Source organism: Notamacropus eugenii, chromosome 4 (assembly GCF_028372415.1).
Source record: "Notamacropus eugenii isolate mMacEug1 chromosome 4, mMacEug1.pri_v2, whole genome shotgun sequence".
Taxonomy (NCBI): domain Eukaryota; kingdom Metazoa; phylum Chordata; class Mammalia; order Diprotodontia; family Macropodidae; genus Notamacropus; species Notamacropus eugenii.
The window spans coordinates 124,885,209-124,909,445 of NC_092875.1; the positions used below are offsets into that span (position 1 = coordinate 124,885,209).

A 24,237-nucleotide genomic window follows, 5' to 3' on the forward strand; every position below is an offset into this window, starting at 1 on the left:
AGCAGCTTATGTGTTTCAAGCTTCCAGATTCATGTTATTGGTTCATTGGGTACAAGAAAAAGGCCCAATCACTGATCCACAAGTAAGCTTACTTTCTAGGAGATTTGTACTTGTAGATTTGACTGCATTTGTAGTTAGCTTCATTCATCTTTTAAACCATTCTGTATAACCATTTGTTTTTTAAAGGTAGTAACTGTGTCCATATAAGTCAATTCCCCCTGATTCTTACCTTCTAAATACTGAAAACCATATACATATATACATATGTATGCACACATATATCGACACACACACACGTGCACTCGTGTGTGTATATGTTTATTGGCAGCTAAGTGGTACAGTGGTTAGAGCACTGGGTGTGGAGTCAGGAAGACCTAAATTCAAATCTGGTCTCAGACATTTACTAGCTGTGTGACCTTGGGCAAGTCACTTAAGCCTGTTTGCCTTAGTTTCCTCATCTGTAAAATGGACTAGAGGAGGAAATGGCAAACTCCTCTAATACCTTTGCCAAGAAAACCCCAAATGGAGTCACAAAGAGTTGGACATGACTGAAATGAATGAACGACATTCACGTATATGCGTATGCATATACGTGCATATATCCACACTTATACATATATGTCTATGAGCATAAATGTACACATGGGGTACATGTATACATACATACACACATTTATGCTTTATCTTGGGGGTGTTATTTACTATAAATGTCCATCACACCATTCTATCAATTGGTAATGACAGAAAAACCCCTTCTGCTTATCTACTAACTTGACAAAGTCTGTTAAAAAAGTTTCTTTCACTCTATAGCTATCTCAGTGAAGTCTCTGCAGACTTTAAACAAATATGATGCAGTAAAAAGAATGTTAATCATGGGATCAGATACCCTGGCTTAGAATCTCAACTTAGTCATTTACTATTTGTGATCTTGGACAAGTTACTTCACCTTAGCCTCAGTTCCCCCATGTGTAAATTGGGGCTAATACTGCTTTCGGTGCCAACTTCACATTATTGTTAGGATCAGATGAATGTTATAATTACAAAAAACTAAATTAAGAGGACATTGTTATTCTGCCCAATCATATTAATAATAGCAAATTCCTTTTTTCTATACAAAGAGTTTTTAGTCCCTTAGAAAAGGAATTTGGTTCTAAGAATGATTAAGCAAAGAAAATAAACAAGCCTTATGTTTACTTGAGTGTTACAACCCCCATGAGGAAATCTGCTCACATATCACATATCATGCAGGTAGTTACTTGAACAGGAGAGAAGGAATATCCTCATCCCCAAGTAATGAGGAAAAGTGATGCCAAGAGAAATATAAAACTAAAAAGCAGACAGCCAGACAGGGTGCAGGCCCAAGTACAGTGACAATTTATTGTATATGATTTTAGCCTCCCCAAGTAGGAACTCGTTGAGAAGCTGCATGGTGCCATGGACAGGGTGCTAGACTAGGTGTGGAAAAGACCAGGGCTCAAATCCTGTTATACTAGCTGTGTGACTATGGGCAAGTCAATTAACCTATCTGAGCTTTACTGTGTTGCAATGTTAATCAGAGTTAAAGATCTTCCCCACCCATTAAGTGACTCCCCAGAGCCTCATCTGGCACACAAACCTTCTTCCAAAAACTAAATCCCAAAGTAAAACCTCACCTCAGAGTCTTTATACACTTTTCAGAGCCAGAGGGCATCACAGCCCTTGAGAACTGGTGCCTCATTAGAAAATTAACACAAGATGTGGGCCTCCCCGGGAAGCTTGGGGAGGGGAGGCCCATACTTTTTGTTAATTTTCTAATTCGTTGATCTATGATGTATGTATTGCTTATGGTCTGGAGCTGGAAGCCCTGTCTGTTGGTTAATCTTTGTTTCTCTGTTTGTATTTTCTCTAAAGTACAGGGTGTTGACTTTTTTCCCTGAACTAAGTGAATAATATATATGTGCTTTATTAAAGTAGATTGTTGACCCCTCAAAAGTTGTCTTTCCTTTTAGAAAGGCAGATCTAAGAACCTGTACAGCAGGCCCTTCTGTGTATGTCAGGGTTCCTGCTGATACATGTGTTCATCTGTAAAATAAGAATAATAATAGAATTTACCTTCCAGTTCTCTCAGTGAGAGCTGTGACTGTGTCCTGCGTATGTTTCTATCCTATCTCCCCGCCCCCAACACCACCCCTAGTCCTCACAGTATCAAGTACAGTGATGAGCACAGAGCAGGTGATTGGACCAAATTCATCATCTCACCTCTGCGATTCTCTACGGTGACCCTGTAAGCAGTGGCATGACTGTGAAGTTTCCACTTGATGCACAAACTATTTGTCTGAATTCTGTCTGCTTCAAGATCTGTCACTCCCAAGAACACTAGAATGAAACGAAAATATTAGTATTTTCACTCTGCGGGAAATGTCTTCTTTTATAGTGTCCTATTTGTATACAAAATGAATTTTTTTTCTTTTTTAGGGCTTTTAGGGTTTAGGGTTCCAAACACAATGCTGGAAATAAATTCAAAATAAGATAATACCTGGAGTGCTTCTGGATTCCATACTCTAAGGAACAGAAGGGTACTATGGTGCGGTAATGAACAAACAAAATGCAAATGTCAACAAAAGTATCAAAGAAAACCCTCATTCCATTGGAATTGCTGTCTCCATGATCTCTTAGTTGACAAATCCAATGGCCTTTTCTCAACTCTCATTCTCCTTGACTTCTCTGCAGCCTTTGACACTTTTGATCAACCATTCCTCCATGATACTCTCTATGTTTAGTGGCAATTATCCACCCAAAATCTTAATTGAAAGCCAAAAAGTCACACAAAAGTAAAATAAAAAGCATATTTTCAAGTAAATTCTTTTAAATTAAATCTAAGGCATAAAAAAGCCAACTAATGAAATTAGTTTGGAGATTTAAGAATGGCATATCAGAAACTTTACTTCATTACAATGATGAATATTTAAATATACTTTATCAGTTTTACAGATATTAATTGATTTCTATGTATTCAGAGAGAAAGGAGGGAGATGGTTGGGAGTTCATGACAATGACAAGTCCCAAATTTGTAGGGCAGCATAAGACTCCCTATTAGAGAAGACAGGCTTAAATGAATCAAGTTCCCAAAATGTGAGATCCTTTGGTAAACACACTTAGAGGCAGAACAAATCTCCCTATGGCACAATTTTGACGGGTTATTCCTGCCTGACAGCACACTGTCAAAGAATTTGGAAAAGTTTACCTCATTTGAAAAATTAAAGCAACACTTTTTTTCCACAAGCTTTTATCACATCCATCTGAGTTCCGAGAAATGACAATCTGCTCTATCAATGCCAAATATAAACTACTTCCCTGCCTTATAAGAGTATAACAAACACCAGATAGGTTCAATGAAGTTTTAGATGTTAACATCATTTCTTACAAAACAACTAGATTGAGAAAAAGAAAAAGTCTTTTGGGAAATAAAAATCAATGAACCAAAAAGTAGGATTGCGGCAGAAACCATTTTGCAAAGTCATGTCTGAAACCAATAGGATGTGATACTTACAAGTCTTCACTTCACTTGTCAAAGCATCACTGAAGCCGGAAGGATAAGAGGCATACACTTTCACATTGTATTCTGCTCCACTGACAAGGTTTCGAATCAGAATGGTGTTAATGTCATTCCCCACAAAAGTCTCTAATGCTTGGCCAGGAACTGAAAGCACAGCAAAAAATGAACTTTAGTAATTAAGGAAGAGGCAAAAAAGGAAATAACTTGAAACTTACCCAAGGAGGCAGTGTTCCTTTCGAATACAACGACAAGATCAAGTAGTTATTTGAAAAAAATGGTGTAAAGCAAATTGATCGTTAAAGCATACTTACTGCTAATGGGTTTATAGACAATCCTGTAGCCCTTTGGTGGTGGAGATGGGGGTTCCCAAGTGATTCGTAATCTGTTATACCATTCATCTGAGACATGCAAATTTCGGGGACCAGAGAGTGGCACTAAAATGGAGAAAAATGTTGGTAAAGTACCGCACTTATCTATTCTCCTTGTGTAGCTGTTAGAAGTTAAACTGTTTCAGAAGGTGGGAAAGAGAAATGTCCCCAAAAGTGCCCCCTTTTTATAGGCCAGTACAAAGGAATAATAGTTTGTCCTCCTAAGAGTCCAAGACACTCTTTTGAGAGAAGCTCCTATCGGTGATACCCAACCTTTAGTAGGTACCAAAAAGCAGCTCCTAAACAATCAATTCATCTTGGGGAGAGCCTTAGGCATTCTTAGTAATCTCTAAGAATTTTTAAGATATCTTTAATACCTTTGATAAGATACTAACAGTCACGTTCAAAGCCTTCATAGGGAGATGTTTCCACCCTATATACTCATCAAATTGAACAAAGACCCCCTCCCCCCTATATCCTCCATCTCTGTCTCAGCTGATAACAGGTCAAAGCTCATTGCAATAAACTCAAAATAACAGTTGATATCCCTTGTGTTGAAATTCGGTTGTGGTTAATACTTCTTGAAAAAAACAGCCATCAATGAATGCTTGGGTATCTTTTTATTCTATAAAGAGGTAGTGGATGGTCTGTTATTCCCTTTGTTTAGTAATAGAGTTTGATCCAGTTGAGTTCAGCAAGCAGATACTGAGTATCAACACCACGTTGGGTGCTGAGTATATAATGACTAAAAGAAGCTCCACAGTCCTTTGCCCTAAAGGACGTCTACTAACTTTGTCTTATACTACAAAGTAGAGTGTGACAGGGATGAAAGAGATTCAGAGAAAGTACTCTAAAAAATGTAAAGAAGACAATAGAGACATATCTATAATACAACAGAAATATTAATAGTGATGCTTAGTCTCAAAATTGGGTCTGTTTGGCTTTTAAAAATAAATTGAATATAAGATAAGGGAGCTCAGACAAGAAGCAGGGGATACTGGTAAAGTCAGGGTAAGAGTGCTTTCTGGAAATACTCTGTGTTCTGTCCCCTACCTCAGTATTGCTTGATTAAGGAACTGGGGAGGTTCAGCCAGAAGAACATGCTCACTGTTTTCAAGTATTTAAAGAGCTGTTATGTGTAATGAGGAATAGATTTGTAATTCTTGGTCTGAGAGGGCAAAGCTAGTAATGACGGGTTGAAATTATAGAGTGGTAGACTTAGGCTTGATGTAAAGAAAAATTTCCAAACAATTTAAGGATGCCAAAGTAAAATGGGCTATTTTGAGAGGCAGTGGATTCTCCCTCACTAGAGGTTTTCAGAAGAAAGTGGGATGACTACTTGTTGGGTATGTCATAGATGGTATCCACTTCAGGAGTAGGTTGACTACTGTGATGTTATATCATTCTGGGATTCTGTCTTCTTTTCCTTTGTCCTGAGTCATAATAATATCTCAGAATTGTCAAAATGTTAAATCAGGTCATGTAACTAAGGAAATGGAAATGACCTAAGTAAGACTCAGCACAACCAAATTCCATGGAACTACAGACAAATCCATCTGTCTTGAAAATAAATCAGGCAGCAGTTCTAAAATGTAATATGCTTTTTTATGGGACATTATATTTTCCGTAATTCCAATTACATTTTCTTAGCCATTGATCAGCAATGGAAATTAGTAGAACAACTTGGAGACGGAGGAAAAGGAAATGACAGTCCTGCTAAAACGCAAGAGCCACTGCAAGTTTTGTAAGGCAAGTAGAATCTGAACAGCTGAATTTTCTCCCTCCTCTCCTCTCCTCTCTTTTCCTTTCCCTTCCTTCATTCTGTCTTCCTCCTCTCCCTTCCTTCTTTCCATACTCCTTCCCTTCCATCTTTCCATTCTCCCTTCCTCTCTTCCTTTTACTCTCTCTCATCCTCCCTTCTTTCTTTCTTATCCTCTCCTCTCCCTTCCTTCCTTCTTTCCTTCCGTTCATTTTTTCTTTAAGTTTTATTGATTAATTTCGGTTTTAACACAGTTATTTCCAGATTTAGCCTGTTTTCTCCCCCTTGCTCCTTGCCCCACTTTCTGCTGTTCCCAGTGAGCTTTTCATTATAATTATCTGAAAAAAAAATCAAACAATATAACGACAATGTCCTGGAAGGAGATGCAACATTCCACACGCAGAGTCCAACACCTCCTCAGTGAAAGGAGGGAGGTGCATTTCCTCAGATCTTCTCTGTGGACCGGACTAGTCAATCACCATTAAACTACATTTGCCTCACTTGGAGTTCTTCTAATTTACAATACTATAGTCACAAATTATGTTGTTTTCTTGGTTCCACTTACTTCATTCTTCATCAGTTCATATAAGTCTCCTCAAGTTTCTCTTAATCCCACATATCCACCGCTCCTTATGGCACAGTAATTATTCCTTACATTCATAAGCCACTATTTCTTTCAATCATCCCCCAATGAACGAACACTCATTCTATTTGCTAACACAAAAGAGTGCTTGCTGCTTCCTTAGTATATATGCCCAGAAGTAGGATCTCAGGGTTACGGATAAAGTCAGCTGCCTCACAGAATTCTAAACTGCTTTCCAAAATGGATGGATCAATTTATAGCTCCACCAACAGTGTAGTAGTGTGCCTTTCTTCCACAACAGCTCTAACACTGACTAGGGATATCTTCTGTTATCTTTGCCAATTTTGAGGAACTGAATTCTTAATTGATTCACCAAAGAAATCCACACATTGCCAGACTAAATGCATGGTGCTGAGTGGAGACCTCAGGTTCACACTACTATGTACTTAATGCTAATATCATATCACAGATATCAGAATGTACCTAACTTTTTCAGGAGTATAAAATGCTTCTGAGAAATAATAAAAATTTTTCATTTATGAAAATAATAAATTTTCAATCAGACTGTTATCCAAGGATGGAAGATTTATACTCACAGGTTTTTCCAGGGGCTGACACACTGACCCCTTCTCCATCAGAATAGATGGGAGTCACAGTGACTTTATATTCAGTATCTGAAAGTAGAGGCTTGAGAAGAAGTTGGTTCTGTTTTCCTGGCACCATAACCTAGATTGAAAATCAATGTCCCACATTTACAAATCTCCTGGATTTTTCTTCCTAACATTTCAATATTAGCAGAACCTCTTAGACCCTTGTCATAATCAGAATTGAGGGCTGCATAGAGAGAGAGGAGAGAAAAGAAAAGGGGAAAGTATGAGAGAGATTTTCTGTCTGCATTTCACCTTCCTGGGCACCTTTTGATTCCAACCATTAATACAGAAGGTTTAAATCTGGAACCCTGATGAGTTATACTGAATAATATTTTTCTCTATCCCAAAACTTTGGAAATCATCCAGATCCGAATGATTAATGTTCTGTATGAAAAGCAGGTGTTTGTGGCTCTTGGGGAAGTCAGTTCACATCAGCCTGCTGTCTTTGTGACTCAATATAAGTAGTCCCTTGAAAATTCAGTCTTTCACTATTTTCTTATCCCCTCAGCTATAACCCAATCCCAGGATTTGCTTGTTTTAATCATAAATTGGCAGGTATTAGCTAGAACTAGAGCACTATACACCCCGTGGAAATCTTCTGAGACAGCAACTACCAAAAGTAGAAGAGGAAGAAGAAGGAAAAGAAAAAGAAATGTAAGTATACAGGCAGTATCAAAAGCTGAAGTTTTTATATTGAAGGAGCTCCAAAAATCAAGTTGGTTAAGGAGTTAGGTACTCAGAGAAGGGAAGTAAAAGCTGCACTTCCTACAAGCATCACTGTAAATCTCCCAAATATTCTCTCAATACTAATGCCACAATTCTTCTGGTCTTTCTGTGGCAATCTTCCTTCATACTACCTGATCAGTCAAGGAAACAAATCATTTTTTTTGCAAAGATGCTGGGCTACCAAGCTTTCCTGGAAAGGGTTAAGGGAGTCAAAGGCCAGGGACAGCTGGAGTTGCTCCTCAAAAGAAGGGCCAGGGTAATAAGCCAGCAGGCGTAGCCATGGGGTTTGGCTCGGTTGCTCTGCCTTTGGATGAGAGGAAACCAATAAATCACAAACTGAACCCTAGAAAGCCTTCAGTTGAACCCTGAAGTGAATGTAACTTGAATTTGGTTAAGCCTGCAAAAGAATACATTGCTTTAAAAAAAAAAAAAGCACACACACACATATCCACACATTTACATATATATGTGTGTGTGTGTGTGTATATGTATATGTGTGTGCATATATATACATATAATAAAAGGAAGTCTAACTTGGGTAACTTGATATTGTTTTGGGAAGTTAATTATGTGCCCCTCTTTAGGAAGGCACAGGGAAAATGCCCATGGCCATAATTAGTTTGGGACTTGGAAGTAAAGTACCAGAGTCAAAAAGAAAATTTGGTTCAAGCCTTTAGGAAACTACAGTAAGGATGCTTAATTGCTTCATCCTGAAACCAATTTGGCCTCAAGCATAGAAAATGGAAAGGTTTTGGTTTGGCCCAATTTGCATTACTCATTTGATGTAGTTTCTTTCAAGAGGATTCCTTTCAACTTTCTCTCTGTGTTTCTGTCTCCATTTCTCTCTGTCTCTGTCTCTCTCTCTCTCCTTATAAGGAAATTCTTTCCAATTAATTTTCAAACAATCCACCCATGCTGGTATACCTGGAAATTAAGGTCATTGCATGATCCATTATTTTATATCTCCAAAACTGAAAAATATTTCACCTTAGAACCTATCAAGACTCACACCTGGAAGCTATTATCCTTAGCACCTGGACTACTGAAAGATGGTCAAGGTGTTTTCTGCCTCATTTAGTTGTCACTTGCAATGTGTTGAAGAAGCATTTATTAGGTTTTATGACTGCCAAATTACTTTACCTCAACTACACACCCAAGAGTAACATTTAAATCTCCTTCATGAATGTTCCCCAAGTGTCTCTGATTGACATTCTAGTCAGGTCAGTTGAGCAGCGAGGTGGTGCAGTGTACAGAATACTGGACCTGGAGTCAGAAAGGCTCATCTTCCTGAGTTCAAATCCAACCTGACACTTATCGGCTGTGCATCTCTGGGTAGGTCACTTACCCCTGTTTGCCTCAGTTTCCTCATCTGTAAAATGGGAAGGAAATGGCAAACCACTCAAGTATCTTTGCCAAGATAATGCCAACCTGGATCACAAAGAGTCAGACACAACTGAACAACACTGTCTATTGTTTCCAGATAGATCCCACAGGATCCTTATTTTCAAATGGGAAATGAATTGAGCCCAACTATCATGATATTTTCTGAAAGAGAACTTCAGCATGAAGGAATTCTATTCCAAATCTTCTAATATTCAAAAACTTTTTAAAAAAATTATTTCTTATTGATTGACATGGGTAAAGCACTGGACTCTGAGTCAGGAATACATGAGTTCAAATCAGGCCACACACTAACTAGACGACCAAGTCACATAACTATATTGTGCCTCAGTTTCTTTATCTATGAGATTCTAGCTTTTGAGGTCACTTCCAGTTCTAAATTATGATCCTATGAATTCTGCACTTGGGTCATCGTTGTGAATTTTGATGAAGTTGTAGTGAAATCTGGAGCCCATGGAATTTTCATTCTAAATAAATATGAGGCTATAGTCCCCTGCCAAAAGAAAAAAAAATCTATGGTGGCTCTCATCCAAATCTCCGTAGAGTTGAGTAATGCAATGCTGTGAAATAACTGATTCTGGTCAAGACTGAACTAGTTTCAACTCTCGGGCACCTCTGAGTGCTACTGGCCCTTGGTCACCTCTTTCCATTGAGTTATTCAGTGTCCTCCCCAGCTATCTTATAAGCTCCCAGAGACCAAGAAAACACCTCTTTTGGGGGGCACCACTCAAAGCCCTGCCCAATTTTGCATATGGATTTCAAAGGGTTTATTTTAGAAAGTAATGTAGTGACGACATCTTTAGTAGTGACATCTAATATTTATGTATGTGTGTTTTTAAGCACTTCGTATTTGCAGTTTCTCTTCCAAGAGTGGCACAGTGTAGTGTAATTACCCTTCTTTTTACATGTGTGAAAATCTAGATTGTAGGAGACTGCTGGTGGCACAGACAAGTTACTCCTTAATCTTGACCTTTACAAACTTCCAGGAGAACCCAAATAAGAGTGGGCCAGGATAGCCAGTCATAGATGGGTTAGCACCTAGCACATTGCCTCTGGCATCTAGTCAGTGATAAATAGATGCTTGTTGATTGAGGAGTTGGCCATAAGAGGTAGTAGCCACAATGATAAAATCACGGATGAAGGTGGAACTTGGAGTCTCCACATTTGAATTCCAAGCCCAGTTCTATGGCCTAATAGCTGTATATCAGCAGAAACTTCCAGAAATAAATTGAGGATCCTATTTTTATTTTCTTTTGCACTATTGTTATGCTCTGTCCTAAATAAAGGGGGAAAGGAAATAAGCATTTTTACAAAGCCTATTACACTGTGCTAAGCATTTTACAATCATTTTATCCTCACAATAGCCCTGGGAGGTAGGTGCTATTATTACTGAGATTTTTCAGTGGAGGAAACTAAAGCAAATAGATGTTATAGGGCTTGTGCAGCGTCACACTAATAGTAAGTGTCTAAGGTCATGGGGAGGAGGGGTATCTATACAGCACACTGGATAGAGCCCTGGCCTTGGAATCAGGAAGACTCATCTTCCTGAGTTCTAATCCTGTCTCAGACACTTCCTAGCTGTGGGACCCTGAGTAAGTCACTTAACCCTGTTTGTCTCAGGTCCTCATCTGTAAAGAGAGCTGGAGAAAGAAAAGCAAACCCACTTCAGTGTCCTTGCCAAGGAAATCCCAAATGGTGTCATGAAGAGTCAGACACAACTGAAACAACTGCACAAGATCATATAGGAACCCTGGTCTTTCCCACATTCAGCTTCAGTGTTCAATCCACTACCCCATCTAGCTGCCTAAATGAGACCCCAATTCTGTCCTTGCTATACAACCTTACAGGAGAGAATCTCTGTTCTCTCCAAGTGGCATTTTGATGTACTTCATGAGTATCACCCAAAGATTCTAGCATACATCCAACTTGGATTTTTTATTTTTGTTTTTAATCTAAATATAAGCATGCCTCACTTTTTGTGCCACATTTCTGGAATTTTTATATCTATTCCTGGAAAGTAAAGTGTAAAAAATATTAACAAATCACCTCCCATTTGAAATGCACAAGAAAGCACCCTTACTCAAAGAAATCCATTTTAAAGGAATCTTTTCAAAAGCTAAGAACATTCCTGCAAAGAAGAGTTGGTCTTTTGGTTGGGTGTGTAAATCTGGATTTCCTTACGAAGGAATTTGTTTGTTTGTTTAAAGTGATACACACCTATAGCTAATAAAGGATCTTCCCCTAAAGTCATTCAAAAACAAATGACTGAATTTGCCTTTCTTCTTAATTGACACTTTCTCCAAGCTTCCCAGGAGAATTAGCTGAGAATCCCAGTAAGGGGTTCATTAGAATGAGACAGAAAAGCAGCAAAACTTTTTTAAAGGACTCCTTTGCAAGTGTAAAATTATAGTGTATACATACATACATATAAATATACATATGTGTATATGTATATACACAGCGTATACATATGTATATATATAGTATAGAGAATACAGAATGATGATCAGAAAAATATGTTATTTTATAAAAATTTTAGTTTTCATTTCCTATTATTATTTATAAGTTGTACTGAATTTATTACAGGGATAAACGTGTTAGCTAACCAATTCAATATGCTTGAAGTTTCCATGGACTTTTCTTCCAAGAGAATTTAAGAGGAGAAATTTAAGAAATTCTGAAGTGTCTTTGAGCAAGGCTGATTTTACCAGACTATTTTCTGCTAATCTCTACATGTGGTCAGGTGGATATTCTGAAAGAAACTACTTGAATGAATGGGGTTCATGGTCTTCTTATCTTGATGACGAGATAACAAATGCCATTTTCTACCCAAGCTTCTGTAAATTAAAGGGAATGGAGGGAGGTCACTTGGCAGGAAACAATAACATAATTCTTGATGGAAAACAATTCTGTGGACATTCTCTATGGATTTTCTTGAGAGAGGAAATGAAGAAAATGGAAAAATTGAAGATTGGAAAGGCTAAAGGAAAAAATTCAAGTGCTATGGAGAAAAAAAATCTTAGTGCAATAAAAGTTATGTAAATGACTGGGAATCTTGCTGAATTCTACTAAGTTTAAAAGTATAATAAGATTTGGTAAAATGCTAAAAAAAAAAAAAAAAAAAAAAAAAAAAAAGGGATCCGGGAAGACTATGACCCTTTATCTTAGAATTCTTGTGCCCAGCGTGGCCTTCTAATAAAAAGGAAACATATGTGTACCTTATTTTAAGAAAACTCAGTATTTTTTGGTCCAGTTTCTGAGTCAGAGTGGTGTAGTGGATCTGGCCTTGGTATGTATTTGGCTTTGGCATCAGGAAGATCTGTGCTCCAGGTCCAACACTAGCTGTGTGGTTCTGGGAAAGTCACCTAACTTCTTTGTGTTTCCAGAAATCTCTAAGACTTTAAATTGCAGATGAATGGCTAATATGAATCCATGCATTAAATATCCCCAAGGAAATCAGTTTTTGGACCCCAAAACTTAAATCTAGTAACTACAAATTTATCAAACATATACATTAGAGGGGGCTTACTGATATTAATGAAATGACTGTACATTTTACAACTGAGTGCCTTTAAACAAAACAACCTCTCCTAAAGAATTAAAGTCTTTGTTACAAGTCACTGGGTAGAGGGAAAAGAGTTCAGGAAAGACTAAGAGTTGAAAATTAATTAGAAACCTAGAAACTTACAATTATAATAGATCCTATCAACAAGCATTTATTAGTTACTTACTATGTGCCAGTTGCTAGGAATGCAAGTTTAAAGCATAATACGTGAGAGAAAATATGAGAAGAAAATGGAATTTTATGGCTTCCTTTCAAGACCATATCTATCTATTGAAGACACCAAAGTGGGTCTCTACGGTTTCCCCTTTTCCAAGAACTTTGGTGGAGGAGAAAAATAAGTAAGTTTAAAATATAATTACCATTACTTTGTTATACATTTGTCCTTATATTACTTTAGCATGCAAGCCATTATTAACTAAGCCGGAAGAAGCAAGGGCAAGTGATAAAAACAGCCTTGGAGCAAAGTGAGAAACTGGGGACTACAAAATGCTTACAACCATCAAGGAAACTAGCAGCAAAGTGTTATTAACCGAGGATATTACTCTCCAAGGATGTGCCTCCTTTGTTAGAGCTGTGTTAGTTAGAAAACTCTAGAGAGTTTCTAGGAAGCTTAAAATCATACAGACCGTTCCTATCACTTCTTCAGCATGGTCCCCTTTAGCAAATAGGTAGGTCACCCTGAACTGCTCCACTCTGTTGTCTGAAATGTCCCATTTTACCCGCAGGCTAGAAGTAGATTCATCATCTACAACCAGGTTTCTGATTCCTGTTTGGAAAACTAAAACAAACATAAATGAGAGTTAAAGAACTCTTAATGGATGCCTCCAAAGAGGTGCCCAGTCCTTAGAAGAGATGCAACTGCACCCTAACAAACATGAAGGAAGAAAAGTAACACAACTCTGGATCCTCTGTAATTATCCTGCTTGTGGCTTGGAGGGGAACATGAAACAATTTTCAGGGAAAAAAAATTGAAAGTAGTTTCGTCTTCAAGGTAAACCCAAAAACATTTAGATTCTGTCATTTCTGAAAATCTCTCCATCTTTCCACTCTAAGAGAATTAATTTCTGGATAATAGAAATGAATGTACAGAAGGATTTCCTGAGAGAATGTAAGCTCCTCATGAACACAGCCTATGTCACTTTTGACTTTATAACTTCCATCTAGCACAGTGCCTACCATTTCTTCACAACAGGCATTCAGATGTTTGTGGATTGCTTTGAATTCTGTTGTTTTCTAAGAGGACTGATAACATCATAGGTGATGTCTTGATGTGTACATGAATTGGATTTAAGTGAGGCAGAGTTGCACAGTCATCAGCCTCACTCCCTCTTCCTGAGTCATCAAAGTCCAGTGGCAGGACAAAAGTCAGGATGATTGGTGATGATCCAGGATGCATGGATGAGCTTGGCATCTTCCAGATGCCTGACCAAGTTCTAAGTGTTCCATAGTGTCTGCTTCAACTACCTTCATGGCTATTGGAACAAATTGTTCTCATCTGTCCATTCTGCTGAGGAAAGTCTTCAACTGCTTGGGGTAGACATCCCTCTTATTCATAGTTACTCTCTCCGTTACCCTCAACCTGGTTTAGACTGTCTGTCAAGATGGTTTACTAGGGTGTGCCTGCTGCTTGAGCTACAGTTTCTTAGAGCTACATGTGAGATTTAAATGCCAGGTAGACACCAAAGGAGGATGAGTAGCCCTGAAAGGGGTTTAGTAAGCCCTCACCCCATCGGTGCTAGTCTTCCCAAATACTTCACACCACCACTCCATTTGCTACATGGAGGATCAGGTCTTAATCTGCCTTTATATGTTTGTGGGAGTGTAGTCTGGCATCCCAATTCTAATGTGCATCCCAACTCCAACTCTTCACCTTCCTTATACTTATTTTAATGTCAGCTGATCTTAATGAAGTATTACCCCATCACCCTCTATTGAGAAGGTCACATACCTCTCTGCTCCTGTGTTCTGCTTTCTTATACCCATATATTTATCCATCCCTTCTAACAATTTTCCTATTCTCCTTCCCTTTGATGCCAAATTTCTCAAGTGAGGGCTCCAAATCCACTGCCTCCATTTCCTCATTGCTCCTCCCCCTTATAATCTGATTTTCATCACAAGGTCACCAACAATTTCCTTTAGGTCAAATCCAGAAGCCTTAGACTTTATCTTCCTTGACTCTTCTCCAAAGTGATAATGTTATCCATATGCTCTTTCTTGATACTCTTTTCTTTCTCCATTTCCATGACATTGCGATATTCTCATTTTCCTCCCACTTATGGGACTTTTGTGTCCTATATGGACACACACGTGTGTCCTGTAGAGTTCCTTTTCTTTCTTCCTTGTAGGAACTTTGGCTTGTGCTTCTTTTGTATCACTCACAGTAGCTAACATAGCACTACCCATAGAGGAACTGGCAATTTTTCCAAGGTTTTTGAGATTAGAAAATATCTTTCATTCATATAGCACTTTTTACTTTTTAAAATGATTATTGTAACTCATTATATTCTTTCTATAAAATGGATTAGATTAGTGATACAGTGTATAGAGCACCAAGCCTGGAGTCAGGAAGATCTAAGTTCAAATCTAGCCTCAGAGGGTTCACTTAATCTATTTGCCTCAATTTCCTTATCTAAAAAATTGGGATAAAATAATAGCACCTACCTCCCTGGTTATTGTGAAGATCCATTAAAATAATAACTGCAAAGCACTTAGCACAGTGCCTGGTACATTGTAAGTGCTATACAAAAATTAGCTGTTATTATTTTCATTTTACTGATGAGGAATCTGAGGCACATAGGTTAATATCTAATGTCATAATAAATCTAGCCGATGGTACAGAATTGGACTAAAACACTGGACTCCTCACTTCCAGAATGGTTCTCTTTCCACTGGACCACAATATTCTGGCATCTAAATGAAAATGGGTCATCTTTTCCCAAACACCATTCAAAGAATATCCAGATGATGAAAGGTCACAGAGAGAAAGAAGGCATCAAGAAGGAGGCAACTAAGTCTCTTAAAGAATGATGCTCTCATAGGCATTATAGTGCAATATGAGAAAAAGTCATAAGAGCTAGAGAAAAGTAACCAGAAAAGGAAGAGTGGAACAGAAGAGAAACATCCAAGGTGAAGGAGTCAAGAGACTGCTTTCGAGGTGTAGATGGGAAACAATCTACTTTTCCTAATTAAAAAAAGCCACTAAATATGACATAGCTTCTGCTTTAATCAAATTATTGGTGGAGGGGATGGGGAGAGGCAGCAGTTATTTATCCTTACCTGAAGTTATTGGGTCAGTAGGCGATACAGTTGTGACAGTGGGTACTGTTGAAGGAGCATCAACTGAAAACAGAAATCACTTGTTAGAATTTTTCAAAATGGAAAACCATCATTTTGAAATGGTATTAGCCCACTAAAATAGGATACCATCTCACTACCTCAACATAATCTACAGCCTCCAGTGGCTCCCTATTACCTCTGGGATGGAATATTAAGAACTCTCTTTTTAGCATGTAAAGCTCTTCACATCATGCCTCCTTCCTATCATGTTACTTATATCCATGCCTGTGTTCTTCATACATGATGTTCCATTTCCCACTCCATGCATTTGCACTGCCTGTTCCCCCTGCCTGAAATGCTCTCTCTTCCTCTTGTCTGCCTCTTGGAAACTGGCTTCCTTCAAGATTCAGCTCAAGCAGCCACCTTCTGAGGGAGACCTTTCCTGTCTCTGCCCTCTTCATACACACACCCCTTCTCTTCTAAAGCTATCTTGTATAGCATCTATTTTGTTTGTACCTTGTATATACCTATTTATGCACACACTGTCTCCTCCATCCCAAGGTAAGCACCTTGAGGGCAGGGACCTTTCACTTTTGTTTTTGTACTCCCAATGCTTAGAAGAGTGCTTGCTACTTGAAAAGCAAACTGAAAGTGCTCATGGACTAATTTTTAAGGCTATCTCTGAAAGGTGCAGAGAAGATAGAGAGCAGGTAGGAAGAGACTAATGATGTAGACTGTCTGGTCCAGCAAGGCTTACTGGGGAGGTGGACCTCAAGCTGCAGTCCTTGGTGGGGGGTAATCCAGGACTGGAAGAAGTTCAACCAAGAGGAGAAAGGTTGTGTCCCTAACTCCAGAACTTCTGTATTTGACAGGCATCAATCACACTCTTGACACCCTGGACAGCTCTTTAGCCTCAGCTGAGTATGGTGGGCCTAAAGTAGTGCATAGGGCAGACCCTAGGCTTCCAACATCCCTCTCAGTTCCTTTCATCCTGGCAGCGCCCCAGGCAGCCCACAGACAATGTCTCAGATACCTCCCCTGCTCCTTGAGGTCTTCCTAAAAACCCTTTCTTCTATACTTTTGAGGTGACCTGTGCGCTACTGCCCTGGGGAGCAGGCTTTGGCTTTACATAGACCCAGGTTTATTTTAAAGGTAGGTAGTCACTGAGTGGAAGGGAAGTATAGGGATTATGCCCTACCAGAATGAACTTTGAACTGTTGGAGGTGGTCCAGGGCCAGAGGAGACTCAGCCAAGAAAAGACAAGCTAAGCATCCCTGGTGCTAGGGCTCCTGGATTAACAGGCACCAATCACATTCTAGCTTGAACCAGCTGGACAGCTCTTTAGTGTCAGGTACATATGCAGGAAAGAGGGCAGGCACTAGCTTCCAGGTGTCTTTCTCTGTGTCTTGCTCCCCCTGCAGTCGCAACATGCCCCCCCTCACTCTCCCGCTGCCCTTTCCTTCACCCCAGCACGATACCGCCTGATCTGCTTTAGGAGCGCATGCCAGCACACATACAAGTTGGGCAATATCCTGAGCACTGACTCAGGTTCCTTGATCTCTGCAGGAAATCCCCCTCCTCTATACTTTAGATAGGTAACATGGGCCTGCAGCTCATGCTTTCAGAGACAGTTTATTAACCTGTGCTCCTGAGATGAGGAGCCAGCTTTAGCTTTACAGAAGCCACAGACCCAGATGTGTTTCAAAGGCTGGTGGCAACTGAGCGGCAGTGCTGTGTGCAGGAGCTGCACTCTCCTGAAAAGGACATCTGCTGCCACTGAGTCCAATCTACACCTTCACAAGAATTCCCTCTACTACACCAGGCTAACAAGTGGTCATCCAGGCTCTGTTTGAAGACTGAAAGTCCCCCATGACCACATTCTGCTTGGGGAGAGTCCTCCTTGTTTGGTTATTTTCCCTTTACGTTGACCCCAAATATGCCTCTGTGGCTTCTTTGCTTTATTTCTGGTTTGGCTTTCTAGGGCTAGGTGTTAGAACAAGTCTATGGCTTTTTTTATACATGGGAACTCTTTAAATGCTTCAAGAAGGCTACCAAAGTTTGTGATAACGTCTACGTACATATACTAGTCTCTAGAGGAGGTACTGGTTTCTCTTCCTCTCATACTCAAAGCAGCCAACCCTACCCTCTTTCTCCCCCAGTACTATGAAAGTGACAGCTTTGTTGTGTTTGTCTTTCATTTTTGAAGAGGACCATGACATCAGGGAGATGATGACATGACTTGCAGTTGACTTGGATTTGAGTGCAAGGTCAGCAGCCTCACTTTCTCCTCCAGAGACATCTGGGTCCAGTGGCCAGATATTCATCAGGATGACTGGAGATGGCCCAGGATGCAATAGGAGACACTGACCCTTTTAAGCTAAGGCCTTTTCAGGTTCTCACTTTGAGTGAAGTAACACCCATTCAGAGGATAGGCCTCTTAAAGAAGTAAGTCAAGAGATGACTCCTTTAATTAAAAAAAAAATCAAACTGGGGAGGGGAAGACCTTCTGGGTTGCTGGTTAAAAGAGAAACAGTTACTATTGACAATCACTATGAGTCAGGAGGGTCCAAATATAGCTATTAAGTGGTATTTGGGCAGGGACATATTGTGGTTCAATCTATGAACTCCACAGTGAAATGGATTTAAGAAAAAGATACAAAGAGAGAGAGACAGAGAGAGAAAGAGAGAGAAGAAGGAAGGAAGAAAGGAAGGGAAGAGAGAAAGGAAGAATCTAGCCAGTAAACCCCAAGTTAACTGGGCAGCTTCAGCAATGGAAGTCCCAAAGTCCCAGATCTGAGAGACTTGGATATTGAAGAAAAGAGAGATGCCCTATCTTCCTAAGTGGGAATTTAAGGGTCATTATGGGCATAGGTGGGTGTCCTTCCCAGACTACAGAGTGTGAAGTGTGGGTATATATATATGGTGCTCACACACAAGGAAAAGATGAGCAGCCATGTACTTTTTTCCATCATGGTTTTCTATTGTCTCCAGGGTGCAAATAGCTGGTGCAAATGGCTGGGCACTCTATCCACTGGACTAAAGGATCCAGAATCACAAAATCTGGGAGCAGGAAGGAATCCCACTAGTCCAACTGAAGGAATCTCCACTAGGGTGCTGTACCTGGAGTCAAAAAGACCTGAATTCAATTTAGACCCAGACATTCACTACCTGTGTGACCCTGGGCAAGTCACTTAACCCTATTTGCCTCATTTTCCTCCTCCTGAAATGAACTGGAGAAGGAAAGGGCATACCACTCTAGTATCTTTGCCAGTAAACCCCCACATGGAGTCACAAAGAGTGAGATATGATGGAAAACAACAAAATGGCAGCAGCAGCAGATATTTTATCTCCTCCCCATTGTTTGATTTCTTTCCTCTGACCACCCTCACACACATGTGCCTGGCATAGAATAGATACAATATCTCTATCTATCTATCTATCTATCTATCTATCTATCTATCTGTCTGTCTGTCTGTCTGTCTGTCTGTCTGTCTATCTATCTATCTATCTGTCTGTCTGTCTATCACCTATCTATCATCCATCTATTTCTCTCTCTCTCTGTCTCTATCTATCTATATTTCTTCCCCCACCCTCCACTTTCCTCTAGTGCCTAGTTCTCAATGCTATTAAGCATTATTGCCTATTTTTCTGTATTGTGTAGGGCATTCTAAGTTCCCTATCTAGGTTAGAGAAATGGTGTTTCAGTCTTCTGAGGTGGCAGAATTCAAAGGGTAGATAAGACTTTATTTCTTCAAGAAAAGCGTGAGGAGGGGTTTTTTGGGGGTGGGGATAGGGAGAGAAGAAATGTTTCAAATTTCCCTTTCCCTCAGAATGAAAAGATCCCTCTGAATACCTCCTAAAAAGTTCCATTGTATTAAAAACAGAATTCTTTTTCAAGGGAAGGGAAATTTCGGATGTTGGAGGGGATGAGGACTGTGAAGAACAATGAAGTCGATGTGCTGGTTTCATGCTAGAGGCCATATACGTTTATGGAATTTATTTACCTTTATATAAAAAAAATTCAACCGGCAGGAAAGTATTTGAAATTTCCATTACTCAAAAAAGTACATTCTGATATATTTCCTATCCTGCTGAAACTTGGACAACTGCAGAGGACTCGAAACAACAGGTTCCCTGACTGGGTGACCCAATGAGTCCATGAACACACACACATGCTGCTGTGGTGTTGCTAGCCCTCCATGTACGTCACAGAATAGAGCCTTCCCTCAGGTGGGGGTCTCTCTTTTCCCCAGAAGCTCAATTCTGCTGACAACACCACAGAATAGGAAAGTACGACAGAAAAGGGCAGCTTATTTGTGGAAGGACCTGGTAATTCAATAACATGAACCCTTTCCTCTTCCTCCCCACCCCAAATCAGAGGAGTTGCGATGATCAGTCCTAAGAAGAGGCAAGGAGAAGCTCTTTACTAGTTTTGTCTGACTTAGAGCAGTCAATAAGCATCTATTCCTCATCTACAATGTGCCAGGCACTGGAGATACAAACAGAAAAATGAAAAAAACTCTTATGAGGAGAGCCCTTAGAAGGCTCTTCTAAGCAGCTTACATTCTAATGGGAGAAACAAGTATCTATGTAAATACATCCAGCAAAAACACAAAGTGAGTAAATACCAAAATGTACGAAGTAGTTAAATGTAAGAGAAGCAAAGCGCCTGACTGCACAAATAAATACTAGCTATTTATTATTATCGCTACTGTTCTGGTATCACTTTAAACCATCTGGAATGATATAGGAGGACGACCTCTCTCTGTAGCACAAAATGTCTTTTGGGTCATTTTAATTATTTGATCCACAAACCCACATTACAATTGTCTCTGCAGAAGCCTAATGTCAATTCTACGGGATTCACAGTGAAAAATGCCATCTACATCCAGAGAAAGAACTTCGGAGTCTGAATGCAGATGGAAGCAGACTATTTGTTCTCCTTTTTTTTGTTACAGTGTTTTGTTTCTCCTTTCTTGTGGTTCCTCCCATTAGTTCTACTTCTTAACATTATGACTAATGTGAAAATATATTTACCGTTGAATGCATAAGTACAGCCTATATCAGATTGCATACTGTCTTGCGAAGTGGGGAGGGGAGGGAAGGGGAGAAAATTTGAAACTCAAAATCTTATGGAAGTGAATGTTGAAAACTAAAACTAAATTAATGAATTAAAAAAGAATTCTAATGTCAACTTCTCCCAGAAAGGCAGGGAGTTACCGTGGGCTTGGGGGACTTGTCACCAAGAGGGAGCTAGGAGGTGCAGTGGACAGAGCACCAAGTCTGGAGTCAGCAAAACTCATTTCTTGAGTTCAGATCTGCCTTCAGACTCTTATTAGCTGTGTGACCCTGGGGCAAGTCACTTCACCCTACTCACCTCAGTTTCCTTATCTGAAAAATGAGCTGGAGAAGGAAATGACAAACCCTTCCAGTATCTTTGCCAAGAAAACCTCAAAAAGTGTCATGAAGAGTTGGACATGACTGAACAACAACTGCAAACTTGCTCTACAGCATAGAAAAGAGCAGGACTGATTGGTCTATTATCTTAAAATTTCTTTAGTTCCAACCAGCCTTATGAGAAGGATCCATTGGAAAGTTGTGCTTGTCTACTCTTACTGCATCCAGGGCTCTCCTAGTGTGAAGAGAAAATCACCAGATGCTTGTGTGCTATGATTGGAAAGGCTCAGAGAATGACAGGCATTAGAGGGAGGGATCAGAGACATCATCCAGCCCCAAATTCATAAAATATTACAGCTGGAAGAGATCATCTTGTCATAGTATCATAAATTTAGAGTTGGAAAAGATCTTAGAAGTCACTTGGCCCAGCTCCTTCATTTTAGAGAAGAGGAAATGGAGATCCAAAGAGATTCAGTTGTCCAAGGCCAAAGAGACAAGGAGCGGCAGAGATGGGATTGGAACCGACGTCTTCTGATTCCAAAATCCAGGGCTCTTTCAACTACACCATGTTTATAAACTCAATCAATACATCCTGCTGCAGAATTTCAGAGGATGTGAGAATCTAAAGGGACCTTGGGAATCCTGTAGTTGAGTCCATCTTGTGCTGAGTCTTGTACTCTGCTACTGTGGCTGGCATTTCCCCATTAGCACATAAGCCCTTTGTGAGTAGGGACTCTTTCATTCTTATTACTTGTAACCCTAGCACCTAACACAGTGTCTTGCACATAGTATATGCTGCTTAATAGATGTTTATTGATGCTTCTTATTGAGGCAGTTACTCAGTGCAGGGACTGGAGGGAGTTTAAATCTGGCCTCAAGTACTTACTTGCTGTGTGACTTCCCTTCCCTCCACCTCAAGTCACTTAACCCTCTTTACCTCAGTTTCCTCATCTGTAAAATGAACTGGAGAAAAAAATGGCAAACCACTCCAGTATTTTTGCCAAGAAAACCCCAAATGGGGTCACAGAGTTGGACATGACTGAAAATGCCTGAACAACAACAGCAAAAAATGATTGATCTCAATCTCCAGTATCTCCGATCCTTGGTGTCCTGTGCTCCTATCTCACTTTTGGCAAAGTGCTTAGCCTGGAGACAGAAAGAAATGAGTTCAAATCCATCTCTAGACACTTATTACTTGTGTAACTGTGGGCAAATCACTTAATCCCCACCTGCCTCAGTTTCCTCAACTGTAAAATGAGAGAGCACTTACTCACAGAGTTGTTGTGAGGATCAGATGCGATATTTTAAAGTGCTTAGCACAATGCCTAGACATAGTAAGTATCTGATCAATGCCTCTTCCATTCCATTCTTCTCTTCCTCCATTCAAAATTTTGACCTTATAGTTAACCAGTTTAACTTTGTACTGTTCTCTTTCCTGAGTCCCTTGTGTCATTGTCCTATAGGCACTCATCCCCTGCCAGACCTAATCTAGAATCATGTCTACCTTCTTCACTCTTATCCAAGGTTCTGTGAGTTACTTACCCCTTTCATTCTTTTCCCCACACTGTCTGTCTCCATCTACCATCTCATCCCCATCCCCAAGGCATCTTCTCTGTAACCATCCCCCCTTTCATTGTTTGTCTTTGTTCTGTGCCTGTTTGCCTATGCAACTTCTGCACCTTATTAAACCATGACATGAAGTCTCATTTCCCAGTGCCATTCATAGTCTTTCCTGGCAAGTACCCAAAGAACTAGGTGTTCCTGTCCCATTTCATAATTTCACAAATCAATTAGAAATTCTGGCCACTTATGAACTTACTCTACTGACTACCTTCCTGTTGTCCTCTTTCTTTCTTTCCTTCTCTTCCTTCCTTCCTTCCTTCCTTCCTTCCTTCCTTCCTTCCTTCCTTCCTTCCTTCCTTCCTTCCTTCCTTCCTTCCTCCCTCCTTCCTTTAACTTTTTTCACTCTGGAACTCACAGATTGGACCACAATAGGTCCTTGCCCAAGCTGCACTTAATGGCTATATTTTGGGCCTCCTGCCTCCAAGTGAATGTCAGTGGTAAATGTTTCTCTTTTGACTAACAACCCTGAGGGTCTTCCCCTCCAAATTTGATTTTTTTTCTTTTTTCTAAATAAGGGGCCATCCCTTGATTGACTTCTTAAAGAGGTCTATTCTCTGAATGGCAGTTACCTCACTCAAAGTGAGAACCTGAAAAAACCTTAGCCTTAAAGGGCCAGAATCTCCCATTGCATCCTGGGCCATCTCCAGTTGTCCTGATGAATATCTGGTTACTGGATCCAGATGGCTCTGGAGGAGAAAGTGAGGCTGCTGAACTTCTACAGCCCTCACTCCCTCAGATTCAAGTCAACTGCAAGTCATGTCATCATCTCCCTGATGTCATGGTCCTCTTTGAAAAATAAAGGACAAATACTGGAATTTAGCACATCTTAACCAACCATATAATCCTACATTAATGGGTTTGAATTTAAAGGCAAGGGAAGGGCACTGTAGCTAGAAGGTGATAGTTAATATACAGATGGTATCTATAAAGACCAACTATTCTTCCCCATAAATACCCTGGCAGGGACTCATTGAATAGATTGTTATCTGGTATCTGGGGCCTGAAGGCAGTGAGATAAAGGTAGATTTCAGTGGGAGAGGCTAAGTCTCATGTCAGGGACTCTAAAGAAAAAGGAAACCTAAGTCTGCTCGATGCAGGAAGAAATCTAGAATTGTGTGTAACAGAACAATTTTGTCTAGAAGCTTTCCAGTTTGTCTCATGACTTACGTGTAGTTCCAACAACAGTCAACACCTCTGTCTCACTTTCATCACTGAGTACAGCCAACAGAGAAACTTCATACTCTGTGCCAGGTTGGAGACCTTCAATAATATATGTGTCTTGATCTTCATTTAAGACAACCTGAAACAGATTTGGTCAGCTGTCACAAATAGTAAGGAAGAAAAAGAAGAAGAA

At 39.8% G+C, this 24,237-nt stretch overlaps 1 protein-coding gene across 2 annotated transcripts in view; it reads right to left on the minus strand.

The window, feature by feature from the left end:
* Window positions 1-24,237, minus strand: part of COL14A1 (collagen type XIV alpha 1 chain) — a 248,731-nt gene that overhangs the window by 113,893 nt on the left and 110,601 nt on the right. For both annotated transcript variants that reach the window (XM_072603195.1, XM_072603197.1), the window contains exons 18-24: window positions 24,051-24,183; window positions 15,864-15,926; window positions 13,214-13,365; window positions 6,842-6,971; window positions 3,847-3,969; window positions 3,530-3,679; window positions 2,239-2,355 (exon numbers count right to left, since the gene is read on the minus strand). In XM_072603195.1, coding sequence (XP_072459296.1) covers window positions 2,239-2,355; window positions 3,530-3,679; window positions 3,847-3,969; window positions 6,842-6,971; window positions 13,214-13,365; window positions 15,864-15,926; window positions 24,051-24,183 — 868 coding nt within the window. The remainder of the gene's footprint in view (window positions 1-2,238; window positions 2,356-3,529; window positions 3,680-3,846; window positions 3,970-6,841; window positions 6,972-13,213; window positions 13,366-15,863; window positions 15,927-24,050; window positions 24,184-24,237) is intronic.